The sequence below is a fragment of the Thamnophis elegans genome, chromosome 8 (assembly GCF_009769535.1).
Source record: "Thamnophis elegans isolate rThaEle1 chromosome 8, rThaEle1.pri, whole genome shotgun sequence".
In the NCBI taxonomy this organism is placed as follows: domain Eukaryota; kingdom Metazoa; phylum Chordata; class Lepidosauria; order Squamata; family Colubridae; genus Thamnophis; species Thamnophis elegans.
Window position 1 is genome coordinate 17,939,958 of NC_045548.1, and position 18,573 is coordinate 17,958,530.

At 42.3% G+C, this 18,573-nt stretch overlaps 1 protein-coding gene across 1 annotated transcript in view; it reads right to left on the bottom strand.

Moving 5' to 3' along the window:
* Nucleotides 1–18,573, bottom strand: part of ZNF407 (zinc finger protein 407) — a 369,608-nt gene that overhangs the window by 338,355 nt on the left and 12,680 nt on the right. The window contains exon 2 of the mRNA XM_032222974.1: nucleotides 1,113–5,841. Coding sequence (XP_032078865.1) covers nucleotides 1,113–5,775 — 4,663 coding nt within the window. The 5' untranslated portion in view covers nucleotides 5,776–5,841. The remainder of the gene's footprint in view (nucleotides 1–1,112; nucleotides 5,842–18,573) is intronic.

The following is an 18,573-nucleotide window of genomic DNA, read 5'->3' on the forward strand; positions in this document are numbered from 1 at the left end:
ATTTTCAGAAGTGACTTACCACTGCTAACTTCCTAGGGATGAGAGAGAATGATTTGTCCAAGTCATCTAGTTGGCTTTGCACCTAAGGTTGGACTAGAATTCATGGCCTCCGAGGTTCAAACTGGTAGCTTTTACATTGAACTAGCTCTCTTGGTGTGAGTCCACAGAGCTGATCATTGCCAGAAATGGTGGCTCCAGAAATGAACCATCCCCAAATTTCTTGGTGATCAATACCTTCAAAATTCAATTACCCATCTCAATTTCATTTTATTTGTGCTCTCTTTAAACTCCAGTCCTCTCATTTAGCTTAATATCTTTATGCGTCCAATAAATAATCTCAGATTGGGATTTATACAAACTCAATTAGTGGAAGACTAGCTAGAGCCATATCAATATGGTATCAACAGAAGCATCAGCAAAGCTAAAATTTGTTGTTATATGTGTTCATAGATAAAGGAAACATTTAATCTGTCTGTTTGGGTAGATTTAATTATGCAACTGTATTTGTGCATCTTCTATTTGTACATGGACTTAGTTGAATGTCTCATTTCATCAATAGCTCTTGCCTAGAGCTTGCTCCTCTTTTAAAACATACTATAAAAAACCTTGGCACCTAATCTTTGGTAGAAATGGAGTGAAAAAAGCCAGAAAAAGGGAAACGAAACTTCAGATCAATGCCACATATGTACATACATACATGCATGAAAAAGTTGCCAAGCAATTCCACATTGTACAAACAGAAGAGATCCATTGTTTCAAAGGAAAATAACCTATGAAACCACAAATTATTCACTTAATGGGTTACAATGAAATTAATGAATTATAGGTTTATCTGGGGATATAATCTTTAAAATGTATATTAACAAAAGAGATGCTATTGAAAACTTCTAAGAAAATATATCTTTCTGTTCTTTGGCTTCTAAAAACTATTCCTCAAATCTAATATCTCAATTTTTAATCAATGAACATGGAAATCATATATTGTCAGAATAGAGTATTAGAAGGACTGATTTACAAGTTTCAAAAGGGGAAGAGGGAAAAGGGGAGGGAGGGGAAAATCTTAATTCAATTTCAGCCAGAAAACGCTAACTGTCCAATTTATCAATACGTACCTGTATGAGTACGGATATGAGCTAGGAATGCCATTGAATTACTACTTCTACATATCTTCCCACAATATTTGCAAGTATTGCCTTTATTTTCTTCTCGCTCTCGGACAATTTGTTCAGTATCTTCAACAATATACTTATTGACTTCCCGAAGCAGTTCTTCATGTTGTTCTTTTATGTGAAGGAATAAATTTTGTTCAGAATCAAAAGGTTCTGTGCATTTCACACATTTAAAGGTGGCACCCCCTTCCGGCAACTCTTCAACGCTTGCTTGTTCATTTTTCATATGGCCAGCACTAGCCAGATGCTGATGAAGGCTGCTCTCGGTGTAGAACGATTTCCCACATAGCAAGCAATGGAAATGCTTCTCCTTTGATGGGTGCTTCATGGCTATGTGAACATTTAGTCCACTTAAACCATCTGCTAAAAAACCACAGTCATCACAACAAATTCGTGGAGCTTCTCTCACAGGATGGCCTTCTACCTTCTTCTTTTTTCCATCATTCTGTGGGCAATCCACTTTTACAGCTCTATCCCAACCTTTTTGCTTATTTGGGTTCTGGCCATCAACTGGGCGATCGATTTGTTCAGAACCGTCTTCATGGTTTATTTTCACTATTGAAGAATCAAATTGACCACAGGTTTGCATCCCTGTTCCATCTACTATTTTGCCATCAACACTGTTTAAAGCATCCACAGCTATGTCATTTTTGTCCATGACTTCAGCTACTGAACTATCTGGACCCCAAATATTATTCAAAGATACTCTTGTTTCCTGTTGTGCATCTATCAAGGTATCCTCTTCTTCCACTGTAGGACATCGATTAGTGTTTATTCGTTGCTGTAAAATTTGGATGTTTTTTAAACTTTCAGTACTTTCCTGTTCCAGTGCACTACCAGTGTCTGAATCTATCGACAAATGGGTTTCATCTGCTTTTACTTCTTCAGTAGCTACTTCTGAACTTCCATTTCTTTTTTCAGAATCATCCTGCAGTTTGTTCTGATTTTTCATTAAATCTGAACTTGGAGAACTTTCATCAAAAGCCATGTTTTCATCTCCAGGTTGTGCTGTCAAATGAATGTTTGATTTTGCTATTTCTTGATTTTGATGCAGAACACGATCAATTGTTTCCTTAAGTTCAACCATCTCATTGAGTTTAAGGCCTCCATTCTGATCATTTTCTTTGCCACTTGTATTTTCTCTGCCTTGATCAGTTCCATCTTCACATTCAGCCTCTACAGCCTCAAGAATATAATCTTTAGAAATCTTTGAAGCAATACTATCTTCTAATGCCAGATAGGTAGATGACTTCTTCACTTCATGCATGATCTGATTGTCTGGGCTTTCCTCTTCAATATTACTTTTGGACTTTGTTTCCTCTAATGAAATCTGGAGATCACAAACAATAGTAGTTTTTTTGACAATATTTGCTACGTCTGCCTCCTCTCCAGAAGAAGCACATATATACGACTGTCTTTTAATTTTATGCTTTTCTGTTGCTGCATGCCTAATCATCTCTCGGCAAGTAACAGCGTAATAGTCACAGGCCATACAGTAGTATTCAAATTCTTTTGTGTGCTTGCGTTTTATATGTACTTCCAAGGAAGAAAAAGAATGTGCAATGAAGTTACAATGAGCACACTTGTTATCATTTGCAGTTGCTAGTCTCGTTTGAACCTGCACATTTTTATCTTGGCTAATGTTACTCGATTCTGCAATTTTACGTTGTGTTTCAGAAAAGTTTCTACCTCTATCTATTTTGGGAAGGTGAATTATATTTTTGACATTTAATTGGTTGGTACTGTCCTGTTCATCTGCCTTGTTTTCCAAAATAGGTTGGTCCATCTCTGAAGACTGATCATTAGAAACTATGAATTCTTTTGAAAGGCTTCCAGGATTGTCTGCTTTCTTCATGTTGGCTTCAATATGATCATTTTCTGGGCAAACAATAAACTCAACATTTTTCTCTCCACTGGCTTCCAAGCGACTTTTATGCTTCTTTGTAGCACAATGACGTTCCATATCACCTTTAGTTACAGTATAGTAATTGCATACTTTGCATAAATAGCTGTACTGGTGGCTATGCTTGCGGCGAATGTGAACGGTCAAGTTTGTTACACTAGACGCCAATAAGCCACAATGAGGACATGTCCGGGAAATCGTCCCTTTAGGTCTACCTTTCTTTTGCAGACTGCCAAGAATCAACTCACTATCTTTAATCGTTTCATTTGATGGGTACAACTCTTTATTTATCAATACCTTCTGCAGAGAAGGGAAGGGTGCATGTATGCTCTCATTTTCTAATATGGTCTTTAAACTTCCACAAATAGGGCCTTCAGTGCCTTTTTTACCATCTGTTCCACCTACACATATCTTTTCAATACATTCCTCAAATCGTAAGCCAATGTTATTTTTTCTGGCGTTTTCAAGATGTTTACTTCGCTTGATGTGTTTTTCCATTCCTTCTTTGCTTAACGAATAAAGGTTGCATGCTTTGCAAAGGAAATGGTATTCCTGAGCATGGCGAAGTTTTATGTGCCTCGTAAGCACAGAAGAAGACCTCGTTTTATAAAAACATTTCTTACACTGAAATTGACTTCTGCTCAGAGCAGACTCCTTGAACTCACTATCAGGTTGTAAAACTGAGAGCTTGAGGTCTTCCTGTTGTGCTTTCAATTCTGCAACCTTGGGAAGTTCACCTGAAGGGTAAGGTGCTGAATGCACAGCCAGATCACTCTTAAGCGACTGAATGGTTTTTCCTTGAGTCAATAAATCACTATGATGCTCAGTTGCATTATGAGCTGCTAGTTCTTCTTCAGTTAGAAAATATTTGCAGCAAGCAGAACAAGAGAAAGTCATGCTATGCTCATCGGACATGTGTTTCCCAAGGCTTGTGTCATTTGGGGCAAGAAATGAACATTTAGGGCAATTTATCTTGCAATTGTCTATATGATTATTCTTTTGACGACATTCCAGGTCCTTGCTGTCAGAGGAATATCCATATATTTGACAATGGACTCTAAATTCACCCTGAGTTTTACCAGCATCCAATTTCAGGCCTTCTTTATTTGACAAGGTAGATCCACCATGGTTACCAGGATCTAGAGTCCTCTGCTCATCAAGTTCCTTTTCTGATGTAGTCTTGTGCTCCGGTATATTTTTTTCATCTTGATGTAATACTGGTGTTTTGGGGATATCTGTGTAGAAATCCTTGCCATTGCCTTCACTTTGTAAAACTTTGACCTGTGATAAATCACTCTGATGCAACCCTGCCTGAATGCTATGCTTCGCTCTAAAATCAAGCTTGCTTTTTTTACCAATACCTAAAAGATTGTATCTTCTTTTAATCTGCTGATTTAGTCTGAAAAAAGTACTTTGCCTGAAAGTCATTCCTCGTGATAGGATTCTTCTTTTTTTGTGGAAACTACCTAATACGCCCGTGGCCTTTAAGTCGCTAGCTGTGACTTGACTACTTTTAGCAGATTTCAATAAACATGGATTGCATTCTGAAGACTCTGATACATCTGGTTTTTCAGATAAAAATTCAACATTTCCATCCACTTTCCACAATAAGGCCTCTTCCTTAGTGATACATTCTGTTGTTTCAGTGTATGGTATCATCACAGCTAAATCTTGACAGTTTTCTTTCAGGTTTTCTGTCTTATTACTTGAAATTGTTGAATGATCCAAAAGCTCATCTCTTATTTTTTGTTGATTAGATGCCAATTTCATTCTGACATTCTTTTCTTTGATTGGAAACCGCTGTTTTTTACAATAGGATTTTTTTGTTAGCATCTTTACAAATCCACCACGGGCAGCCAGATTTTGTCGTCTGAGGTGTGTCTTGCCAAGAAAATGAGCTTGTAGGAGAGCTTCCTTAAAAGTCCGAAAACCACAGAGATCACAAAAATAGGTAAGTTGGCCAGATGTCTTCTTGACGTGCGCTTGGAAAGATGAAGTATGCTCTGATTTAGAAGTACAATACAAAGTCCCTTTTTCTTTCGATTGCTTAAGGTGATGTTCCTGAATATGGTTCTCTAAATCAAGAGCAGAGGAAAAAATCTCCTTACAGGTATTGCATTTTGAAACATTCTTAATACTACTCATTGTATTATTAATGTCAGTTGTATCATCTAAGATAGATGATTTGCATTCTGGAAGTAATGTTTCATTCTCTTGAGAATGTTTACTTTCCATAGGTGTTATCTGTACAGTATTATCTTCAGGCACAAATTCATGCTGAATGCATGAAGAATTTGATGAAAATGAACATCTACTTGGAGAGGTGTATATAGCCGCTTTTCCTACTGATTTATTTGTCCCATCGACAGAATATTCATATGATGTGGAATCAGAAGGGTTTATTTCATTCTCTTTTGCAGGTTTTGTACCAACCAGCTTTAATCTTTTTGAGACAGGTTCATTTTCAATTATAGTTGTTTCATTAAGTTCCTGATCGGTTGTTTGGGATAATGGTCGTTTAGCTAAGCCATTTTCTTCTGGGTTTTTCAATGGATTTTTCTGTTCCTTCATCAAAAACATTTTTGAGTTAGAAAGAGATTCATTGGGAGTTTTTTCTGGTAAAATAGTTTTAGCGCTGTCTTGTAGTAACTCATTTTCTATGTTTTCATCACATTTATAATTCTGATTTTTTTCAACATTCATCCTTAATGAAGATAATGTAGAGTATAATTCCAATAAAATGAATTAGTACATCTGTTCTAGGAATATCTAAAAAGAGAAAAAACAGAAAGTATATATTAGCTTCTGTGTACAGAGCATGTTTTACAAACATGTTTTATTACAATCCAATTCATAACTTGCTGAATATGTGCTATTACTTTTAAAATTTCAAGGACATATTCCATTATTGATTTTGGTAAATATTTTCTTACATAGGACAGTATATTTTGACATCTAAACAAAAATAGTTAGAACATCAGTAAAAAATCATTGAAAACAAAAATAACTTTTTGTGTCTCTAAAAACAAAATTTTGTAATAACTTACAACAAAGCAGACAGACTTTACTTAATTCCGGCACTTCTGAATACAATTATATAATTTAAGTGGAATCAATCCACAGAAGTCATATCCAAGGTTGCAATGAAAATAATATGTCCATTTTGGGAATTCAAATGTAAAAGATGTGACCTTTGTTTTTGATAGCTTGACATAATATTCTAAGAAAGCATTGCACTTATTTAAAGGGCAACTAGAATATAAAGAACAAATATTATTTCCCCAATTAAAAGTATTATAACTAAACAACTGACTTCAAACTGAATTTTATGTTAAGAAGCCATGATTTACTCAAGACAATGAAATATAGCTAAACAATCCAGCACCAAATCCTAAAGATGGCATCCGTTCAAATAAAACTAATTCTTCTCACAAGTTAAGCTTGGCTCTGGGATTCTGGGACTCATGAATACATCCATTCTGTTGTTGCTGCTGCTTGTATTCTTTTCTTGGCAACAACACAAAATGATTTGTCTGTGTCTTCTTCTGAATTGTTTATTGTACAACCTGTATAATTCTATGTGGTTTGGATGCTGTTTTATTGCAAGTAGCAATATCAAAAATAGACTTGTTCAGACTGCCCCACTATACTAGGTCTATCCAAATCATCTGTCAAGGTGAAGGTGACTCTAAAGGCCACTGACGAATTCAAGGAATTATAATTTTGTCAGAGCTTCAAGAACAAGATCCAGCAGAGGTGGTATTCAGCCAGTTCGCACCAGCTCGCACAAACCGGTAGTGAAACCTTGGGCTGGGTCGCTAAACCGGTAATGACCTCTGGCTGGCCACGCCCCCAAACTGGGTCACCCAGTGGCTACTCGCCTTCTGAGGTTCGGTCACGCAACCAGCCTGTGATGGGAGATGTGCCGCTTCTGGGGCCAATGCAGCCATTGCGCTGGGGCTAAGCGTGGTGGCAGCAGCTCATCTTTCTCCAGTTGGGCGGGGGAAAAAGGAGGGGGACTTCACAAACAAAAGAGAATTCTCTCTTTTGGCACTAGAGCCAAATGCAAAAGAAACTGGTGGCAAGAAAAAGAGGTGGAGTAGGAATAGGGGAAGGGCAATTTTTTCATCGTTTTAACTCCGTAGCAACATCCTTCCAGCTACTCCTTTCTCCGCTCAGCGGCAATACTTTTTTTTAAGGTTGCCCGGGAGAGAGAAAAGCAGGGGCAGGGAGAGAAAAAGAAGGCAGCATGAGATGAGGGTGGGATGAGGGTGGTGGGAGCAGGGGTCATTTTAGTCCCAGCCAGTTGCTCCTTCCTTGGACCCCCCCTCAACTTTTCAGTCCCAGAAAGCAGCTGAAAAATCCCCTTCTCCTGTTTTGCAGCCATGCACCATTTTCTGTCCTTGCCTCCTTCTCATTTTTATTTGGTTTTCCCTCCCATCCTGAAAGGAGGTTCAAGCAAAAGGGGGAGAGAGGAATAAGGAGCCCAGAGTGGGAAGGGAAGAATAAGAACGAGGAGGTGTCTCAGCTCAGCGAAGGCTTGGAGGCCAGAACCCAGAGCGTGCCTTTCCCCTTTTCTCTTGCGGTGCTTTCATTTCCAGTATCAGGTGTAATAGAGAAAAATGAGAAATTCTGTAACAACAGATACTCTATGCCTAGACCAGGTGTGTGTGTGTGTGTGTGTGTAAGAGAGAGGGAGGGAGAGGGAGGGAGGGAGGGGAAGAGAGAGAGAAGAGGAAGGAAGCACCACAAACCCTGCCACTAGACGTGGCTTCATAAGACATTTTGAAGCAGCACAGCAATTTAGGGCTGGAAGGCATCTTGGAGGTAATCTAGTCCAACCCTGCAGCAGCAGGAAACTTTACATTGTCTGAATTATTTGGGTGCCTCTAACAGAGAGGAAAATTGCCAGAAAGGAGAAGGAGTTTACTAGGACAAGGCTGCCATGCAGAGGAAGGCAAACATAGTCCTTGACTTATGACCATAATTGAGCCCAAAATTTTGATTGCTAAGCAAGAGTGTTGTTAAATGAGTTTCACTACATTTTACTCAATCCATGACATCTCCTAGCTCTGACAGTCATGTGCAAGCTAGGAAAGAACATCTGAAGATATGTGTAATGTTCTAATGTACAGAAGGTATGGTTAAACGTGTGGCAGAAAGTGGACTCTGGATATGTTTTTCCAAATGCATTAAGTGGGGTTGAATTTGTATAGTTTTATAAGAGCTGTGTGTGTGTGTGTGTGTGTATGTGTGTACATACACATATAGTATATATAGTAAATAATGTATCTTTTTCTGTGGCTATACACACTCTATGCTATGTAATATGTATGTATACATATGGCATATATACATAGGATTAAATAGTATATTTTGGATGTAAGTAGTAAATAAATAGACAAGGAAATTGTATCTCATTGAGACCTTTGAGGTGAGGAGAGTCCAGGCACCCTAACCCTAGACATGAGTGATGTCAGGTTGGCCATGCCGGCCGAGTCACATAACGAACCAGCCATGCCCATCCACTCACATGACCACCAAGCCATGCCCACCAATTAAGCCACTCCCACAGAACTGGTAGTAAAAAAATTTTAATCCCACCACTGAGATCCAGAGATGTTTTGCTATTGAGTAAAGGAAATTATTCCTTATACCAGCGATGGTGAACTTTTTTTTTTGGCTCGCGTGCCATAAGTGGGGGGAGCGCAGGGGGGTCGTGTGCGGGTGTGCATGCATGCACTACAGGCACTCCCATTTTTTGCATGCCTTTTTCACCCTCCCCAGGCTCCAGAGGCTTTATAGGAGCCTGGGGAGGGCAAAAAAATCCTCCCCCGCCCCCCTGGATGCCCTCCGGAGGCTTCAGGGATCTTCGGAGCGCTCAAAATGACCCTCCAAGCAAACCGGAAGTTACTTCCGCTTTGCTCGGAGGGTTGTTTTGACTGCTCCAGAGGCTTCAGGGAAACCTCCTGAAGGTCCCTGAAGCCTTCGGAGCAGTCATTTTGAGCACTCTGAAGATTTCAGGGACCTTCAGGAGGCTTCCCTGAAGCCTCTGGAGCAGTCAAAACAACCCTCCGAGCAAAGCGGAAGTCACTTCCGGTTTGCTCGGAGGGTCGTTTTGAGCGCTCCAAAGGCTTCAGGGACCTTCAGGAGGCTTCCCTGAAGCCTCTGGCGCAGTCAAAACGACTCTCAAATCTTGAAGAAAACTACCATGTCACCCCAATCCTTCTCTTTGTTTGCCTAGACATGCCTAGTTCCTTTAAATGTTTATCATATGGGGTTAGTCTCCAGATCTGTCATCTTTGTTGCTCTTCTCTGCACACTTTCTACGATCTCAGTATTTATTTATTTATTTATTGGTATCGTGGGGGCCAGAACTGGACACAGTATTCCAAGGGTTACTCAGTAGTACAGTATAAAGTGGTACTATCACTTTCATAATCTTGATACTATCCCTTCACTGATGCAGTCTAGGACTCCATTGTAGGGTTTTTTTGGGGGGGTGCAGCTGGAGCACCCTGGTGGCTCATACTTAAGTAGTGGTCACTTAAGTCCACAGAGGGAGATTCCAGGGAAGCTCCACCTCTTTCAGAATCAAAACAGCTGGCGAGGCACCTCAGCCCAGCGCAGCTCCTATAGCAAACAGGGGAACACCCCACCCCGAAGCTGATCTCTCTCTCACCCACCCACCCCCGCTGGAGAACCTGTTTCTTCATCCCACACCCTTTCTCCGCCTTTCTCCTATGGAGCTCAGGAGCCAGCCAGGGGGTGAGCTGGGCAGGTGCGATGGCAACAGGGAAAAGGTTAGCATGCTGCAACCCGCGCCCACCACCTCTGCCGGCTCAGGGCAGTGGACTCAGCTGCATCCCATATGAGCTGAGGCTGCGGAGAGCTCCCCACGAGTTGCAGAGGGAGACCAGCCATCGCCCATGCAATAAAGCAACCCCCACCACCAAGGGTAAAGGGGAGCAACCCAACAAGCGAAGGTTGCACTAGCAAACCACCCGCCTGCCTCCTCTGTCCCTGCATGGGCTCTCTGGTCTCTGCCAAGACAGGCTTCTTTCCTGCCCTCCTGAAGCATCTATCTGCACCCAGAGACAGCTGGGGGTTGCTCTTGACCTCGGGCAACAGTTCCACCTCTACCCCTCCTCAAGCCCGGCAAGGAAGCCCACTCCTCCCGCCAGATCCATACAAGGAAAGAGAGAGAGAGACGGCCTCAGCAGATCTGCTCTCTCTAAGCTAGAAGAAGCAGTTAAGGGCAGAGACTACAACACTCCCCAGTGCGAGTGAGAAAATAAAGCTTCTTTTCTCAGGCAGTGTGGGGTGGAGTTTAAGGCTAACCCAGAAGGGGTGGCAGCCTGGTACTTGCTACTGCTTCTGGCATGGGGAGAGGGACCTCAGCCAAGTCGTGCTCTCTCTCTCTCATTCCTTGGGTGGATCTGACGGGAGGAGCAGGCTTCCTTGCCGGACCTGAGGTGGGGAGGAGGCGGAGCTGTTGCCTGAGGGTGAGAGCAACCTCCGGCTGCCTCTGGCTTAAGGTGGAGCCCCTTGGGCCTCCCTCTTTTGCTCTCCTTCTGCCAGGAGAATCTTTCTCCGGGCAGGGGTGAAGAAGAGCCACCGCCCTCCTCGCCCTGTGGCTCCTGACCAGCGCTCTCTCTTCTCTCTTCCCCTTTGGCTCCCCACACTCCCCCTTTGGCTCCCCACATACTGAGCCGAGGTGGCGCAGTGGTTAGGGTGCAGTACTGCAGACCACTTCAGCTGACTGTTATCTGCAGTTCAGCGGTTCTAATCTCACCAGCTCAAGGTTGACTCAGCCTTCCATCCTTCCGAGGTGGGTGAAATGAGGACCCAGACTGTGGGGGCGATATGCTGACTCTGTAAACTGCTTAGAGAAGGTTGAAAGCCCTATGAAGCGGTATATAAATCTAACTGCTATTGCTATTGCTACTTGTTTACCCGTCCCAGAGACCTCAGACTACGCCTCCCTCCGACCCAGCCGCCTTCCTTGCCAGCATCGCTCCTGAGCAAACTCTTCTTTCCTTGGCTGTTGTGAAGCACAACCCAACACACAAACTGGAAGTCAGTTTCCTGAACTTCTGGTTTGTGCGTTGGGTTGTTTTTCACCCTCCGAAGGCTTCAGGGAAGTGTCTGGAGAGCGAAAAATGGCCGAAAATGAAAGCCAAAGTCAGCTGTCCAGCGCACACATGCACGCTGGAGCTGACAGGGCAACGCTTCACATTCCCTGGCAAATGGCTCCGCATGCCACCTGTGGCACGCGTGCCATAGGTTCGCCATCACAGCTATAGGCAAAGCATTTCCTTCATCCACTAATTTAGTCACTTTAGTCAAAAAGGCGATCAAGTTTGTTTGACATGATCTGTTTTTAACAAACCCATGCTGGCTTCTATTAATCACCTTGTTCGTTTCTAGGTGTTCACAAACCTGCTACTTGATTATTCTTTTCTAGGATTTTCCCAGGTATTTATATCAAGATGATTGGTCTGTTGCTTCCTGGTTCCACTTCCCCCCACCTTTTTGAAAATTGGAACTACATCAGCTCTTTTCCAGAGCTCTGGCACTTCCTCTGTGCTCCAACTTTTTGTTTAATAGTTTCAAGATAAAATAGGCCAGCCCCTTCAGGACCCTGGGATATAATCTTAATAAATATGCTAGTTTTACATTATATATCCATGGAAATAATCTGTCAATATTCAGCAATAGCAAAGAATGTATTTTAGACTTTAATTAATACAGACATGGCCTACATCTCCTTCATTACAAGTAATGTCCAATGATACGAAAAGCAGCAAGTGATATTTACAGCCTCAAAGACATGATCTCCTCTTTAACATAAGTTAAAACTACTGGCAGCTCAAAAATGTGGAGTTTGAAAATGATCATCCTTTTATCGGGAACAAGGCACTAACATGGAAAAGTTCTCCCACATATTTCTGTACTTCTGCCCTCTGCCTCATAAGAAGAAATGGCATGATATTTGCAATCCTAAATTATCAAATTGTGTAGGATTATGTATAATTATTAGAGATCATCTTGTGTCCCCTTAGAAAAAGTGCACATATGTGGACGTGACAATATCAGAGATTACAGGTACTCCTCGACTTACAACCACAATGGAGCCCAAAATTTCTGTGGCTAAGCAAGAGTTTTGCCCCATTTTACAATCTTTCTCGCCACAGTTGTTAAGTGAATCACTGCAGCTGTTAATAGAACAGTTCTCAAGTGAATCCAACTTTCCCATTGACTTCGCTTGTCAGAGGATCGCAAAAGATGATCACCTGACCACTGGACATTGCAACTATCATAAATACATTCCAATCGCCAAGTACTCAAATTTTGATCACATGACCATGGGGATGCTGCAACAGTCCTGTGAAAAATGATCGTAAGGCACTTTTTTCTAGCGCCATTCTTAACTTTGAACATTCATTAAATGAATGAATGTAAGTCGAGGCCTACTTGTAGTCTATAATGCTATCACGACCACATATTTACACAGGGACAATAGATGAAGCTCACAACAGCATCACTGCAATTCACTGAACTGCCTTCTCACACAAGCACTATTGCCCCTTGTTCCACAAAGCAGTTGCAGCATAGAAAGGTAGCTGGGGGGCTTAGCAGCCATAACCCTTTCGGTTATTTCTGCAAAAGTGCGATGTCACAATAGCCTCAAGAAAACTATGAAATATTTCACACTAAGCTATGCTGAATAATAAATCTAAAGTGTTTTTTTAAGTACAACTACACAAAGTGGTAGTTACCAGCGTAAGAAAAGTATTCTGATGACACCTGGTGGCCACTTTGCACAAGGAGACTCAAACTGAAATGCTCATCAACCCAGTGTTGGAGTTCAAACAGTGAATTACAAGATTCCAGCTTTTGTTGCATCTCGGGCTATTTTTGCATTGATTATGCCTCTCCATAAATATATACTTTCTACTTTCATTAATTGTTTAACATATTTCCAAAATATCAAACGCTTACTATAAGCATTTAAAGATCCACAGTAAGTTTCACCTGTTCAATTGAGCTCCAATATATTATGAGATGGAAAGATTTGGCACTACTTTAGCTGACATACAAATTTAGTGCCAGTAAAAGCAGATATAGGACATCCCATATAGCTGTCATTTTTTAAAAAGTTGCTTTATTATCATTGTAATGAGACACACCTATTACAAGCAAAGATCTAATAATGAATTTTCTTTACAGCTGGAGAGAAATATCAAACCAGAACAGGTTGTATAAATTCTTCTCGATATTTATTGCTAAATGTAATTTTTATCTATTAAAAATTGACATGAAATATTAAACAAATGAAACAATGGAATTTATCTCTTTAGCCTAATTTAATTTAAATGGTCTATTCACAAAATGAAGAAAAGTTCTGCACATGTGTTATTATATCCCTTCTATAATTTTTTCATTACAAACCATATTGTTTCTAAGATTTTATAACTCAGTTATAAAATTTCCACTCCAGGGCAAGTACTGATACACTTGTCACATAATGGTTTTTTTTTTTAATCCTATTGCAGAATGAAAAGAATCCTACAAATGCTGGGATGCTGAAGATACTCTTTGGAAAGTATGTTTTAGTGAACTCAATAAGAGTTGCTTCTGTGATGAATATATTTCAGGTCATGTTGTTAAGATAAAATTAAGAGCCATAAGTGCTCTCCGTCGGCAAATAGCACAGTCTAAATATGTTTCATAATAGAGATAAAGATCAGCAGAATACATTTCAGGCCAAGGAAAATAATGCTTCATATCTCAACACATCTTAAGTCCAGTAATTTGAAAAATTATGGCTCTATTTGTCTAAATATCGTATAGTCAATGAAACCAGCTACAGACAAGTTTACATAGTCATAGTTACCAATAAAGCCCTTAACAGCACAGGTACTAACTACTTGGGGGACCACCTATGTTGCCCAGATGTTTTCTCCCGTCTTGAAAAATCAGCTACAGCCCCATCAATTCAGCAGAATTCTCTTTCAGGACCCAAGAAGCAGGCATTCTTAGCGATGTCATGTGGGATGATATTCTTCCTCAAATATCTGTACTGCTCTCATCTTTTGAGTTTATACAAATTGTTAAAAGACCCAGTTATTCCCCAAGGCCTTGAGTTAGGGTGGTGATTGAGCCCAGTTGATGTTTTGATTCTGCCTTCTGGTCAGCTGCCTTCTTTTTCCATGTATGTATGTTGTATTCTTTTAATTTTAAATTGCCCAGAATTACTGTGGAATGGGTGGGCTCAAAATTGAGTGAGTGAATGAATGAATATTATCCAAAATGAGAAACTGTGTTTTATGATGATCATTAAGCAAGTCACAACAATCATTAAACAAATCACATGGCCCATGGTCTAAACCCAGTTTACATAACAGGTGTCTTTTTTTCCAGAAAATGGCTACCAAAAAAAAAAAAAGCAAAATGAGGTCATGTGACCACAGGACACTGCAACAGAACATAAATGCAACCAGTTGACAAGCATCCAAAATGAGATCACCTGACTGTAAGAGTGATGGTAACAGTCATAATTTTGAGGATGGGCTGTAAGTAACTTTTTCCGAGGCCATTTACTGCAATGTCAAACAGTCATTAAATGACTTGCTATAAATTGAGGACTATTTTTATGTTTGCAAACATACATACGTACACTCACATATTTCATGAAAGAAAACAAGGCAGTTGGATGATCTGGATAGTTGTTGTTTTTTAAGCTGTCCTTTCCCACCTTTATCTTTCCGTTCTCATGTCCACCGACATATTCACAGTGTTAAATGTTCAGTTTTGAAATTCATACAAATAGGCCCTATAATAGTTCTAGGCCTGCTGAAATGCACAATACAAAGGAGGGCAGAAAAATACTTATGCAATTTAAAAACAAAACAGCATCTCTGTTACGAAGGAAGCAAAAGGCCAATGGTTGCAAGTTACAGTATTAGTTGGTGTTGAGTTTTTTTACATGAAGTTAGTAAGCTGGACCTAAGGTACCTCCACTATTCGGAAGACAACATCAACTGAGAAAACGGGGATGTATTTAACTTACCAGTAAAGAAGAACTAATGGAGAGTAATACGCCAGTTTGGAATGAGCTATTTCAATTCATCAAAGCCAGGAAAGGGATCATTAAACACAGCAGTGCAAACGTATCAAATTACAAGAAAGATGACAAGTGAAGTTAGAAATAAAAAAAATGTCACTTTTGTATACTGCTACTGTGTGCCCTTTGATTCATCATCAGGAAAGCAAGGTTAAAGGACAAACTGCAGCCCTCTAGCACACTCAAGTGGGGTAGCCACACACTGATAGCAAATCACACCACGGGTATATTATAGAAAGAGTCACTGTGGTGGCAACACTGTTTAATGATAATTAGAGGCAAACTCTAATTTCTCTTTATCACAATATTTGTTTGTTTTAACAAGCCCAAGCATTGAATATAGATTTAAGAATTAATCTGTACAGTTTCTACCCCATGATACCAACTAAGACCAAGTATATTGTTTAACTACGGTAGTGTTGCCAGGAGGGTAACATGGAGTTCATTCTTTCCAGTAAGAATCAACTCTGTGCATCCAAGCAAGCAACAATGTCTTATTCTGTGGACAAACCCACACCGCAACTAGCGTATTTCACACCATCAGACTTCAAATAAATACTTCATACATCTTAATTACACCAAAGGATTGCCTACTCTTAGTGTCCCTTCTATTCAAAAATAAGCATCTATAGGTAGCTTACTTTGCTGGAAAGAATCATAGCTCAAAGTCAAGGAACTGAATGGATGCCTCTTTGCAAATGTGTAAAAAGTCATTTATGAAACTGAAATAGTTTGCAAGCCTGCAGCTAAAAGCTATTTTTTACTCATTTCTGCTTGCTTCACTGTCCTTATTGTTTCCAAATGATGTTGGAGAAAAATGTTTATTCAGACAGTAAACAATGTTGATTCACACAATGCATGAACAATGCATCATCAGAGGTCCTTTAATGGTGAGGAGCCAAGACGACTAAGATTTCTCTTATAGCAGACAAACTGCAGTGTGCAGACTATGAATGACAGTTGGTTTACCTGAACTGTTATTTTAAGAGGTGTTTGCAAGATGGGCCAGAGATGGGTATTATCACAGCCAATTGGCCTCGAGACTGGGTTGAAGCTGAAGCCACGCCTCTGGGCTCCTCTCCTCTGACTCCAGCTTCAATGCAGTATGCGCTCCCGAGATCCTGAAAACAAGTCACAAAGGAGACACCTCCACCCCCCCCCCCCCCCCCAGTACTGTCTATTTAACCTAGGGTGGGAACTGGCCCATCCTGCAAACACCTCTTAAAGTAACAGTTCAGGTAAGACCAACTGTCATTTTCCAGAGTGGGACATACCCAAGTTTCGTCCCAAGGGTGAGCCCTCACTGATCCGACAGGACCTGTTGCAGGACCCTGTGGCCGAATGCCACATCGGAAGATGTGAAGGCATTCAGCCTGTAGTGCTGGATAAAGGGAGACAGGGATGTCCATGTCGCTGCCCTGCAGATGTCTTCTATAGGGGCCTGGGAGGCCCAGGCCACCGAGGTGGCTGCACTCCTAGTGGAGTGGGCCATGATGTTGGCCAGAACTGGGAAGTTCTGCTCCTCGTAGGCGAGGGCAATGGCAAGACGGATCCACCGGCTAATGGTGAATGGGGAGACCCTCTTCCCTTGCGACAAGGGTTGGAATGCCACAAACAGAGCCTCAGACCTACGAAACTTTGCCGTCCATCTTAGGTAAATCCGTAAGGCCCTTCTTACATCTAAATGGTGCCAACCATGCTCCCACTCCCTGGTCGGGTCTGGGCAGAAGTCCGGAAGAACCACCTCCTGCGCCCGGTGGAAGACTGTGTTTACCTTTGGCAGGAAAGCCAGGCCCAGACATAGCATTACCCTGTTATTGTGAAACATGCATAGATCCTCCATGGAGGAGAGAGCCCCCAGCTCCGAGACTCGTCTAGCCGAGGTGATAGCCACCAGCAACACAAACTTACAAGTGAGGAGCTTCCAGCTAACTATGCGGAGTGGTTCAAAAGGTTCAGCTATAAGGGCCCGTAGGAAACCTGTGGACTGGTGGTGGACGAAGGTGGGCCACTTCCTTGAGGAACCTCTTAACTAAGGGCAAACAAGGTAGCGGAGTGGGCCCCTCCCCAGGTAGCACCGTGGCCAGTGCCAACTGTCTCCTAACCGTGGCTAACAGACAGGCCCTTGTCCAGACCCTCTTGAAGGAAATCCAGGACTTGAGGGACTGTGGCCCTGGAGGGGGTCACGTAGGCGGCCTGGCACCAAGAGGCAAACGTCTCCCAAGTGGAATTGTAAATCCTATTGGTTGACTGTCTGCGGGAGGCCTCGATGGTTCTGATCACCTTTTGGGACAGGAGGGCGCCTCTCAGGTGCTCCCGCTCAATCTCCACATGACCAGTTGGAGCCACTGTGGATTTGGATGGACCAACTTCCCCTGTAACAATCTCACCTCCCCCCCGGGGAATCCTCCACGGTCTCCCTGCTGACAGACTCAGCAGGTCCATGAACCAAGCCCTCCTGGGCCAGTAGTGGGCCACTAGGATTACTTTGGGCTGCTCTCTGACTCCTTCTGGATGACCCCGGGAAGGAGAGGTAGGGGGGGGAAGTGTACTGCAACCCGACCAGCCACTTGGAGAGAAGGGCGTTGACCCCCTCCGTTCCCTGAGCTGGGGACTGAGAGAAGAACCGTGGCAGCTGAGCGTTGGACGGAGTGGTGAACAGGTCCACCACTGATCACCTGAACCTCTGGCAGATCCTCTGGAAGAGCTCCTTGGAAAGACTCCACTCTCCGTTGTCTACCATCTCCCGGCTCAGCCAGTCCGCCTGATGGTTGTCGACGCCGGTGATGTGTTCCACTCGGATGGAGTGCAGGTGCTTCTCCGCCCAGTATCCCAGTGACATCGCCTCAGTGTGCAATGCCCTGGATCGTGTGCCCCCCTGTCGATTGATGTGCGCCTTTGCTGCAACATTGTCTGTTAAGACGAGGACGTGATGACCTTCTACTGAGGTTTGGAATCATCGTAGGGCAAGGTGGACTGCCCAAAGCTCCAGCCAATTTATGTTGTGCTGAAGGTCGTTCTTTGACCACCAGCCCTGTGCCATATGGGAGCCTAGGGTCGACCCCCTCCAACCGAACAGGCTGGCGTCCATTGCCAGTATGAGGCACTCTTGTTCCCTGAATTTGCAGCCCTTGCGCAAAGCTGGGGACATCCACCACTTAAGAGACATCAGCACCTGCGGCATCGCTGGTACCTTGAGCATCGAGTTGCTGGAATCGGCCCTCTGATATGGCAGCAGCCTCCATTGGAGTGCCCTGGCATGTAGTGGCACCCAAGGGACCATTTCAATGCATGAGATGAACTTTCCCAGCAAGCTGGAAAGAAGGGCTTTGGGAACACAACGATCTTCCGGATCTGGTTAATTAACTTCA